At 38.9% G+C, this 13,136-nt stretch overlaps 1 protein-coding gene across 1 annotated transcript in view; it reads right to left on the reverse strand.

Moving 5' to 3' along the window:
• crim1 (cysteine rich transmembrane BMP regulator 1 (chordin-like)) overlaps positions 1-4,515 on the reverse strand; it is a 112,599-nt gene extending 108,084 nt beyond the window's left edge. The window contains exon 1 of the mRNA XM_079853428.1: positions 3,590-4,515. Within this exon, the coding sequence (XP_079709554.1) occupies positions 3,590-3,902 (313 nt within the window). The 5' untranslated portion in view covers positions 3,903-4,515. The remainder of the gene's footprint in view (positions 1-3,589) is intronic.
• Positions 4,516-13,136: the final 8,621 nt, after the last annotated feature.

The following is a 13,136-nucleotide window of genomic DNA, read 5'->3' on the forward strand; positions in this document are numbered from 1 at the left end:
ATATTCTCTCAAGACTCAATATCTGTATTAAAGCCTTGTACTAAAACACAATCCTCTTGTTGTCAGTCAATTTCATTTTATTTAAAACACAACCAGGAGTTACTTTTTGTGTTCCACAGAAGAGAGAAAACAGGTCTTGAATGACATAAGAGTAAATAAATAACAGAATTAAACATTTTTGGAGTAAACTTCGCCTTTAAATTCAGAACAAATCTGTAATGTCCCACAACACACTGGACTTTGAGATATTCATAATTCATGGTGACTCACGGCAGGCACGGTCTACAGCACTTGTACTTTCTAATTCACTGTTAAGACCCTCTGAGGTCTCAGTTTGTTAGGAGGTGAGGGTGGAGGTTAGCAGGACGTGGCCTATAGTGGCATTCGCTGCGCTCTCTCATCTGACTCATTTATCTGACAGCCGTAGCTGTGGCACTCAGTGCCGCAGTGTTTTCTTGGCTGAATTACAGCAGATGTCACCCCGGCAGTTACATGTCAAACGGTCGAGACGCCTTCAATTTTCATTGCCATCCATGCTGAAACCTGACCCGTGACATTGCAATGCATGTCCTCTGACCAAGCCGGCATTCCAACTTGGACTAGACCTAACAAGCGACAGGACTCTACAGAGGCAAAAGTATACCGATACAATGTGCAAGCATTAAGAAAATGTTACAGATTGTGAGAAATGTGCCTAAGAGTCTTGATAATTGCTGTGCCAGTTTTTCATCTCTCGGGGTAATTTTCTTCAGATGACAACACATTCTGGTAGTCGCTTCATTAACATGGTGATTCAGAAAAGAAAATTCAGAAACATGAAATAAAAGGATCCTCTACCCAAAAATAAATCTCATCATTTAATCTCCCTCATGCTGTCCCAGATGTATATGACTTTCTTTCTTCTGTGAAACACAAACTAAGACATCTTCTAAGATTTTTAGAAAAATAATCCATCTCTGTGAGTCCTTGTAATGCAGGTGGATGGGGATCCTCAAAGTTTACACTTGAATAACTATGCAAACAAAGCAAAACAGTAATCCATACAACCCCAGATGATGAATCAATGTCTTCTGAAGAGAAACAATAGGTATGTGAGAAGCTCGACTCAAACGTTTTGTGAAAATCGCTCGAGAAGTGATGTAGAAGCAGACCCAATCACAATCTACTGGCGTTTACCTCAGGCATGAACTCATGAACCTGCATTTTAAAAGTTGTACGGAAACGATGATTTATAGTTTATGAGGTTGAAAATATTAGTATTTTTCTCTCACACACCTATCGTTTCGATTCAGAAGACATTGATTCATCAACTTTGAGGGACCCATCCAATATGGACTCACATAGATTAATCTCTGTCACAAAATCTCAGTTTGTGTTCATCTGAGGTAAAGAAAGTCATATACATATGGCATGAGAGTGCGCAAATGATTATTAAGCCTCCATGATTAGAATTTTCAATTTTGGGTGGAGTCCCTTTAAGTCAAATGGTGACAGGCCGATAAATCAGCTGATATTTGACATTGACAACACTGTGAATGAATTTGTGTTTTCAAAAATGTTGTATAGAACTATATTGCATAGAATAAATGTGCATTTTATTTCATAAATTGCATACATGTAAACCATGGGTTTACATTCTAATTTGCAGCCTATATTATGAGGTCAATAACATTGATTGAACAAATAGTCTACAGTTTAAAATGGAACATTCATCTGTAAAATATCAGTCAATTCTGGATATTCTAAAGTCTCCCAAACAATATCCATTTAACGTGTTTTCCATTTCATATATCTCAGGTGAAGAAACTAAACAGCATGTGAAAGTTTAGGCTATGTGACTGTTCAAAGCTCATGTATTATGTAATCATAGTTTCACTTGAGTATGGCTTCATAACACAGGATTTAAAAACACCCTTTTAAAACTACAAATATGAAATGCACTAACCCAGGATTAAAAAGAATGTTACAGGGGAGAAAACCCCTACAGAGAAGACCCTGAGCCAAGACGTGCTTGACAGCACAATTAACTGAATCAAGGTGAGGTGAGAAAAACGCATCCCGAGAAGCAATGCCTCATGACTGAAGGTATTAGAAGCGCACGTCCCTCGACGGTCCGATGTCAAATAAACTGGCTGAGGCACAAGTTAAGTTGCATAGCAGACATTCCGATGAAAAACCAACAAGCCTCGGCGGAAAGAGCGAGGCTGGCACCACGTCCAAAAACAGCACGGAATCCGTTAGCCATACCCAAAGAAACGGAAAACCGACATGCTGCAAACACATTAACCAGCTCGCCTGTCTTTCACTCTACTACAAACGACATGTAGCTTATAAAGGCAAGGGAAATGTGTTGTTGTGTACTAGACAAGACTGACGCTTACGTTCTGACTCATGCTGTCACTATATCCTCTCCATAATGGCTTTACAGTCACATTACGATATCTAATGAGCCCTGATAATGGTCCATTTCTACTCAAATTAGCTGTAATCATGATTCATAATGTTCAGGAGTTTGTTTTTCTTTCTTTCTTTCCTCGAAACTGATACACTACTGTACTGTGAACCAGGTTATCCTCTAACATCTCAAACACAGCACATTGCATCACTGATTCACTACACTTTACACATTTTCTTTCCCTTTCCATATAGACAGATAGTGTGGCAAGCCGTTTTAACATCCATTCTTTAAATCTATTTAATGTTACCAGTAGCCCTATTTTTAATTCCTCCACTGGGGAAAATATTTCTTTCAGTTTCACTATGAAATATCTATTCACTAGATAATAGAGGAATATAACAAATTCATTGCTACTGGCATTTTTTTCTATTGAATTCTATAGGGATCTGTGGCTCAGATAGGGACTATTAACTTATAACTAGCAGGCTACGTATTCCAATGTTGCTGTTTATCAAACCTATACACTTTATTGGGATCTATTCATTGAATGATAGAACTTTAATTAAATTCATTATAACTTGGAATTCCAACTGTATTCCAATTGTTACAAACATTTCAATCATGGTAAGAATGTAACTAGTGGGGTATATGTTAGGCTTATAGTAATTGGGATAGAGTCACACGATCTAATAAACAAGAACTAAACATGTATACTGGAATGTAGGCTACTTGTAACTAATGTGATGGATAGCCTACTACTAGCTATGTACTACTACTACTACTACTACTAACAAACAAACAAGTAGTACCACTGGGAATAGAAGTTAATAGTTCATATCTGAATCACAGATCCTCCGAATTCAGAGATAAATCTTTGCAATTTTTTAGCAGTAACAATGGAACCGTTAATTGGCTATATTGGGATGTTACTAGCACTATAGTATGAAATAATTACTAGGTCTACAAATGAACAGTAACAAACAATGATAGGCCTATTAGTTAGTTTTATTAGGCTAAATGAAGTGTTAAAAGAGCTTGCCAGAAAACATCCGCTTTGGTTTAGTTTCACCAATACAGATGGAGGCAGAAGTGATGTGATTTATTTAATTCCTTTCACTATCATTAGCCTCGATTAAAGCAATGAACATAGATGGCAACTTTTCAGAGAGTAAATGGAATGTGTATACAGACCTTCACAAACTCCAACCTCGTACTGCGTGATGGAGCCGCCGTTTAACGGGGGTCTGATCACGCACCGGAGTCCGCGGTCGCAGGTCCCGTACAGACCGTAAACGCCGCCGCAGCTCTCGTTCTTCTGCTTGGCACAAACCGAGCAGCAGCCGCAGATCCCCAACACCACCGAACCAGTACAGTGCTTGGGCTCCTCGCATTTGGATTTATCACAGGGCAAACAAATGAGCGCCCGACTGTTTTTCGCGATCAGCACCACAAGTTGGAAAATCAGCATGCATTTCATAAGAAGATACATCCTGGAGGAGGCCATGAAGGAAAAGTGAAAAATATAGATATATCCAACCCAACCCCTGTCCCCCAAACTACGCGATGAGGAACAGATCCTCCAGCCAAACCAACAAATAACAGAAGTAAACAGCGACTCTGGACGAGCGCGAGAAATGTTCCGTTTAGAAAGACGCGTTTTCTTGTCGAACAGAATAACACGGCGTTCCTGGCGTTAAAGTTTTGTTGACAAAAGCCACCAAAAAGGCATCCCCCTTCAGATGAACGACACCAGAAGAACTATCCCACGCTGTACAACCAGTGCATGGCTTATGCGTCACGATTTCTGCACTGTTCCGTCCAGTTTGTTTTTGCGGAGGAAAACTTTCCTCACGCGCCTCTTCCTTGGAGTCTTTCGTACACACGCCTGTCCTGCGCCTTTAAAGACAAAGCGCGATGTTTTTCAGTAGTTCCCTGTCGAAGAAAACGCGGTCCTGTTATTTTTCTTTTTGTTGTTGCCAGAAGAGATTCATTCAGCTGTGTGAATAAATGTTTCCAGCTATCGCGTCCGTCTCATGTCTACCGCTTGCGCTCGCTGCTGAGCGTTCAGTTCAGTCCCTCACCGTGACCTCATAACGGAACCACTCCCATCTCGCATTACTTTGCTCCATTGGAGAGTTCGTTCGTTCCAGATATGAGACACAGGAAATGCTGGTAACACGACACGCTCAAGCGCAGGAGTCTGTGATATAGTTCCCGCTGGTGAAGGTGCATGTGTGGAATGTGGGGCCCGCATAACTTTGAAAGAATCTCGAGTTTGTGTGGCTGCACATCTTTAGTACGGTTTTGTAGAAGGAATTGTTATGTCTTGTTTTGGCCATGTATTGTTTCCTATCATCCAAAACATGATTTGTTTATATAGTATGAGTATTTACACACGATATCAGAAAGACAGCACGTTAAAACAAATCTTCCCATCGCAAAGTTCAGATTAACATAGCCTAAACATAAATAGGTTTTGTCAGACAATATCATTTTAAATGTAATCAGAGATCATAATCTTGAATAGGTTTAAAAAATCTTTATGGTCTTATTGTGAGTCTTGGACAAACCCAATGCAACAATTTCTCTTACATTGTACATTGAGGCCTGTGTGAACTCACTGATCTCTCCTGGTTGACTTTGAACTCTGCCGCTGAATGTAAAGAAAACAGCACATTTACAAGAAGCAAGCATTGGCAATATTATGTTGTTTGTCATTTTCATACATTAAGTAAACATTTAAAGTCAACGTGAAAACAAAATAGCCACATTTATTAATATTACATGTTCCTGGTCATATTGTGAAAGTCAGTTCACCTTTATTTATATAGCGCTTTGTTTCAAAGCAGCTTTACAGTGATAACAGGAAAATAATGCAACAAAGTTTGTTTCGGCTGTACAGCAGATCTAGAAGAAAATAGTATCATTGTCCAGCTTAAGTTCAGATTCATTTCAGTCGTAAAACAGTGATGTCATTGTCCAGCTCAGTTCTCATACAATGGTGTCAATGCAGTCAGATCAATAATGTTGTTGAATATTAAGTAGGCCTATCTCGACTCCAACTAGGCAAGCCAGAGGCGACAGTGGCAAGGAACCCAAACTCCATCAGGTGACAGATGGAGGAAAAAAATCTTGGGAGAAACCGGGCTCAGTCGGGGGCCAGTTCTCCTCTGGCCAAAGAACAAACAGTTTATGATTATGATTCAGGCAGCATTACAGGATGTCCCTGCCATATTGTGAATGATTCATTATATAGTGCATATTTTTCCTAAGAAAAAAAAATCTGTCTTCATGTTTTTTTCAGCAAAATGTAACAACTTTCTCTTCCTCTGAAACAACTTTCCTTTTCGGCTGATATCCCCAAACCCTTTTATTTTTCAACCCCTCACCTCCAACCACCTGTGAGACCTTTCACGATTCAGTCAAGCTACATTTTATCGTTCAATAGCCATTGTTAGATTGTAAATCTTAGAATCTTAAAGAATGCTAGAGGTGAAACGCCTTTCCCAAAGAGAAAAAAAAAAGTATGATTTCATCCATGCAGATTTTATATGATGCTTTATTTACAAAGTTTAGGAGGATCACGTTAATCAAGTCAATTAATAAAATAAGAGGCATATATATATAGGCTACAGCAGACTTATTGCCTCTATTCCATGACAGCTTTCCAGCATCCCAACACCACCCCATCTCCTCACTTATAACTTATAACTATTCCCATCCCAAGCTGGCCAAATCTCGGACAGCACGCCAAATACGCATAAACTTTACTCTATTTAATTAGTGTGAACTCGTGAATGGATCATTGTCATTTTCAGATTGCTGTGATCTTATTTGAGTGACAGGTTGCTGGAGGGGATGGATTTTCACCCAGCCTTCATGAAATCAGAGAAGAGATGTTGTTGAGAGGGGAAGGGGCTGTTAACGTTTTTGCACAGATAAATCATTTACAATAAACTGAAATATTCCATTAAAAAAACAAGAATTGTACATTATGATTTCAGGGTGACTTTAAATCACAATTGCGCAACTGAGCAGTTATTTGCAGCATGCTTTATCTTACATTCGATGCTCCATACTGAAGCTTTTCTCTGTAGAGATAGCTATCAGTGCTATCAGATGTCATAATCTGTAGATGATGAGTGATACATGTGGTAAAAGGCAAGAACAGGGCCTCTCTTCTTGCCTTGAGAAACCATTTGTACAGCAATCTCTGAAGAAATCAGATATCGTTGGATTATATTTACTGTTCTTTCATCTCAACTCTTTTTACTGCAACGGTGTCCTGGCTTTGGGCTGTAGCCAATTAGCAATAGCAGAAGATCAGAGGCTGGAGTTGGCATATACTGTAGATATAGGTTTAGGCTGTTTAGTTGCTGCTAAATGGATATGATAGCAGACACATTGCTTCTGTTAATTCTGTTCTCTATGCAGGACATGTCGATCCCAAGAGGGGCTCAAACGTAAGACATGGAAGCCTTTTTGATGCTGTTTATATCGATCAATAAACCACAGTCTTGGCTACCTTCAAATTCTATTTATTTTCTCTCCTTTCTCTTTTCACATCAAATTTCATCTTGTCTGAAGGATGTAAGATTTTTTTTTGATTTAAGGTTTTTTGCGTATACTCAGTGGTGTCAGATATTCCAGAGAGTATCTGAATACAGTCAAACACATAAGAGTATATAATAAAGAGGGGGGGGGGGGGGGGGGGTTCTCATGTGGGCCTATGATTTGACGCTATTTCCCAAAGGCAGTAAAACTGGTGACAGTTCTTGGAGCCAATGGACATAGGACTGTGAGAGTGTCTATTATGTGAGAAATCCTATAAAGCATTCTCTTTAAACCAGTCCATTTAAACCCGAACAAATAGATTTTTTATAGAGCTTCAAAATAATTCCTTTTTATAGCTACCTGTGGTACTGTTATCACTAAAGGTTGTATTATGTTATGTCAAAGAGACACATCCATGCTCCTTAGAGATTATTTTATTTTATTTTATTTATTTTATTAGACTTTGGTGTCTTGACAAATCTCAGCACAGGTTGAGACGGGAATTGAAGCAGGGGATTTAAACCAAAATCCCAATTTTTCTCTAAATATGATCTAATTTATACTACAGTTACTTTTACTTTTACTAATACAACTATTAGGAGATTTTTTGGATTTCTGAGTATTCTATTTTCTTTGGGAAATGACATTGACATTGTGAGGAGGAGATAACTGGTACGATGCTTTGGGTTGTTTTCTTTTGGATGTGTGTGTCTAATTGTTTAATGATGTTAGGTGCTGGCTAATTGAACACCCACTGTTCCAGTACCACTGTTTGTTGCTATAGTTCCTGGGGAAACAGCCACCGGTGTTCCTGCACCCTATTGAATTAGCCCTGATGAGCAAGGTCTTATCAGCCATCTCCTTTAAGTCAGAATTTGACCCTCAGAAGTCATTTCTCCAAACCGACAACATTATGTATGCCAAGGACGCAGAGGAATGCTTCCCAACGAAAGGTCCCTCGTGCACTCAGCATAATCTTGCTCAACAGCCCCCTCGTTTCGTGTTCAAATGAGGGTAGAATCTTTCAAACGTCTTGGGAAACAGCTCATATTTAGTCAAACCACCTCAATCTTTGAACAGCAGTAGCCATCAACAGCTCAAATATGTAGGTGGCACTCCCACTGAGGAACAAGATTAGATTTTATGTTAAAACAACCAAGGCTCTGTCTTTCGTAACTCAAGACTCAACTCACTTTCCTGCTATGATTCTGCAAAGTACTGACGTTTACCAGTCCAGGCTGTCACGTCGAAACCGAACTCTGAGCGTCTCCCCGCAGCGATACAGACGTCTGTCAATGTCTAATGCAATTAAAAGACATAAAACACAAGTCTTTTTCTCTTTTGCCTCTCAGCCTCATTGTGGTTTCCAGGTACTGAATGACGGTTGGCTATTGTACGCCAGACAATGTCCTAGACAGAGTGTTTTTTTTGTAACTCGGAGGACAGTCTGTGGTTGTATTGTGTTGTATGTAAATTATAATCTCTATGGTATCTCTTTTGTTGGAGCTGCTGTATTTAACGCAGATGATTTGATATTGTCTCCCAGCGGTGGCACTTGTGAGCCTGTATCAAATTCATGGAGGTCAGTGGGGGAAGAGAGATGGAGTGTTGGATAAAGCAGTGGAGCGTCTGATGTTTTATGGAGATTTGCAGCCGTGTGTGTGTGTGTAATCGGTGGCTGATCCTACTATTACCATCAGGTCCGTTTCCAAATGTTTAGCCACCTTGTTCATTCTCCCGCAGCTGCCTTCCGTATCATTTGCTCAAAAGTGTGTTTGGCATGCACAAGCAATGTTTTTGTTGATTAGATGCATACTACATTAATAGTTGTTATTCTCGTTGTCCCTCCCATGGCCTTTCTGCACAGCAAGTGTTTACTTTGGCATTTACTTCTTCACTTTTTTTCCTCATGCACCACAACAACGGCTTAGATTAATGGCATATCTTAAATTAAATAACAAAAGCCAAATGCTATCTGCTCAGGATAGGACAAAAAAGAAAAGCAACTCACAAGAAAACAAATAATTAATGTCGCACAAGGAGTGACGGCTCCAATTCATGAAGCAATTTTATTCCCTGGCCTCAGCCACGCAGAAGCTGTAAACGCTGGGCCAGGGAGCAGCGTGAGGGTGCAGAGGAGCGCAGATGACAGCCTGTAGACTCATCGTGACTGGGCTAACTGCTCCATTAATCATCCACACAGGCCTGCACATCACCCCTCAAATGCACAGCAGCACAAAGCCAAGCCAAGCACCCAAGGACCCTGCTTACCACCATCTTAGGTAGTTCCTCAATGAAATAAATCTGCTTGTAATGCCAATTATTCAATATGAACTCTAAATGATTGTGTGGACAATAGAATCTATCTATCTATCTATCTATCTATCTATCTATCTATCTATCTATCTATCTATCTATCTATCTATCTGTCTGTCTGTCTGTCTGTCTGTCTGTCTGTCTATCTATCTGTCTGTCTGTCAATCTGCATGTCTGTCTGTCTATCTATCTATCTATCTGTCTGTCTATCTAACTGTCTGTCTGTCTTCCAATCTGCATGTCTGTCTGTCTGTCTGTCTGTCTGTCTGTCTATCTATCTATCTATCTATCTATCTATCTGTCTGTCTGTCTGTCTGTCTGTCTATCTATCTATCTATCTATCTGTCTGTCTCTCTGTCTGTCTATCTATCTAACTGTCTGTCTGTCTGTCTGTCAATCTGCATGTCTGTCTATCTATCTATCTATCTATCTATCTATCTATCTATCTATCTATCTATCTATCTATCTATCTGTCTGTCTATCTATCTAACTGTCTGTCTGTCTGTCTGTCTGTCTATCTAACTGTCCGTCTGTCTGTCTGTCTGTCTGTCTGTCTATCTATCTATCTATCTACCTGTCTGTCTGTCTGTCTGTCTGTCTGCCTGCCTGCCTGTCTGTCTATCTATCTATCTATCTATCTATCTATCTATCTATCTATCTATCTATCTATCTATCTATCTATCTATCTATCTATCTATCTACAGTATCTGTCTGTCTGTCTGTCTGTCTGTCTGTCTATCTATCTATCTATCTATCTATCTATCAAAAGTGACACAGAAGAAAGTCATACAGATTTGGAACAACATGTTGACATTTTTTGGAAGAATTATCCCTTTAATTTCTGTGATGGTTGGAGAATTCCTTATTATAGAATTAACGTGTGGGTCCGGAAGCATAATTAAATGCATACATTTTCTAACACAATTTAAAAAAAAATAATTATCTGTGATCAGTTTAAGGGATACTCCACCCCAAATAGAAAATTCTCTTACCATTTACATGCCATGCTAGATGTAGAGTATATTACTTTATTTCTTCTGTGATTTCTACAAAAATAATCCACCTCTCGGCAGCCCATGTAATGCAAGTGAATGGGACACTCAAAAGTTCACGCTTCAAAAAACAAACAAAACGAATACGACAGTAACCCATACGACTCCAGTGGATGAAGAGAAATGATAGGTGTGTGTGAGAAAATACTAATTGTTTTACTAAACTATTTCAACTAAATTATTTTAATCTAAATTTGCTCCTGCCCAACTGTCATATGCAGGTTTCTGAGAGCATCATGAAGAGCTATGACAGTACATTGTGAAGCAGGACGTAATGCACTAGAGTTTCACAACGCGCTTACATCACTCATCACAGCATGCTGAGGTTTAACGTCAAGCGTGAACTCATCAACCCGCACATGACAGTTGGCCAGATAAGATGGTTTATCGATAAAAAAGTTTAAAATATTAGTATTTTTTCTCTCACACGTACACACACATCTATCATTTTGCTTGAAAATACAGATTCATCCACTGTAGAATGGTTTGGGTAACCATCGTAATTGCTTTATGTGGTTTTTGAAACGTCAACTTTGAGGGTCCCATCCACTTGCATTAGTATGGACCCACAGAGATGGATTATTGTTCTAAAAATCTTTGTGTTCATCTGATTCTGAAGAAAGAAAGTCATATACATCTGGGGTGGCATAAGGGTGAGAGAATGCTGAGAGAATCTCTTTAACATCTAAACTAAAAATCCAATTATGGTATATATTATATTTAAACTTGTGCCCTATATTACTAATTCAAAACATGGCAGAGCCTCCTCTTATCTAGACTCAAGTATGTGAACCATGAGGCAGTACACTAAGAATAACCCCTGCAGAAACTGTCTCATCTTGAAAGCATCTACACTGAATAAATGTTTTGTGATGACAGAACAATCACTTCATAATTGAATTTAAGGCTCATTGTCCGCGAGGCACAGAAAGCTTGGGCTAATGGCTTTCATTCAACTGACAGGCAGCATTCATCTGCACTCATCAGAGCATTCCAAACATCTCAACCATTCCGCAACGCTCCAATGTTTATACACTGGAATGCAAAGTAATATGGGCCTGATAATTATCAGCATAACTTTGGATCTGATGATTTTAGACTGCACAGTTGAACTTATTGTTATCTGTTAACAGCCCATAATAGGACACACATGCATGAATGAAAGAAAAGAAAATATAATAGAACTTCCCATACTCATATAATACAGGAACACATAAACATATTCATTTCATAGTTGCTAAAAACATGATCATCTCCTCTATTGTCTTCCAGATGTGGTCCTCTTTTTACACATCAGCCAGTTACAGACACTTTGACACACTGTAACACAGCAAGGGTTAACCCTAACTGTACTTTCCCTCTTGTCTCTCATTCTTTTTTCCCCTCGTCTTTTTGTGAGCACATGATAAAAGAATGCATGGAATGCCAGTGAGCGCGGCGCCAGCAGCGTTTCCAGTCGCACTGGCCGATGAGAACTGGGAGGGTGGAGGTGGGGTCGAGCCTGGAGACTGGCCTTTCTTTACTGTGTTTGGGGAAATTACTGCTTTTTTCCATATAAAGTAGTGCATTCCACAGCCTGACTGGCAAACTAAACCTCCTCTCCCTTCATAAAGGGACAGAATTAGAGACATAAGGCAAAGAGACATAATAACCTAAGAGGGGAAACGCATTCCTAACTCGAGGACACATACAGCACTTGAAAGTATACAGTTACAGGAAAAGACTGAATCAGACTAATAAAAGAATTTGGCTGTATGACATCACAGTGCATTCAGAGGTCACAATCTGAAACAAATCATGAAGTGTATTTGAATTGCGAACGATTACAGTCTATATATGCCTATATATATATATATATACAGCATATTTATAATGTTGAGCAAAATCCCATCACACTCAAACCCGTCACATATATATTTCTCATTATTTCGGGGTTGTAAACGTGTGACAGGGTTGAATTTTTCACTTCATTTTTGAATAATTTTAATAAAAAGATATAAAAGTCACGGTTTCAGTAAATATGTACTTCCCAAAATCATGAAAACTCTTGTTTTAAATAGAATATTTTATGTAATGCATCCACTTACACATTGACAAGCATCCATATGTCAGAAATGACACATCAGCAGCAGAAAGACTGTTGTGTATGCAGATATGTTGACCGAGAAAGAAGGGCACAATATGAGAAAGAGACTAAATTAAAAAATATAAAATTGAAGACAATGTCTCCCTTCAACCCCGTCACACTATTCTCAACCTTGTCACATTAATGTTTTTGAAAAATAAATAAATAAATATTTTTTTATGAGGGACACATGAACAGTAAGTAGATGTTTGTTTTATATCAGTCTTTGTGTAAAATCCTTTTTAAACCAATTCCATTTAGTCAGGTACAGGGTTGAGAATAAAGGGTGTTTAAACCTGAAAAAAAAAAGAAAAAGAAAAAAGGTTCTTTAATGCTTGAGGTGGTAAAATATGATTTGTTGGAGGTTTGATATGTGCCTAATGAAGTGGCATATTTAGAAAATTAATATGTACTTAAAAAAATTCAATTTCAAATATTACCGAATCCCAGGAATGACATGAAATGACCCGTGGTAGCTGATCTATAGGTGGAGCTGGGGAAGGTGGAGGGTTTCAGAGGAAATTTGAAAGTGCTGCAAACAGCTACAGCAAACACTGACCAGCTATTTAAATGTTGAGTAGCAAATTCATTGGCTGAACAAGAACAACAAGAACCGATCAGCTTGTGCCGAGTAACCGCTGGTTGCAGCACAAAGGGAAGTGGTCTTTTATTACACAAACTTTACAAAACA

This window comes from Squalius cephalus (assembly GCF_949319135.1).
Source record: "Squalius cephalus genome assembly, chromosome: 20".
Taxonomy (NCBI): domain Eukaryota; kingdom Metazoa; phylum Chordata; class Actinopteri; order Cypriniformes; family Leuciscidae; genus Squalius; species Squalius cephalus.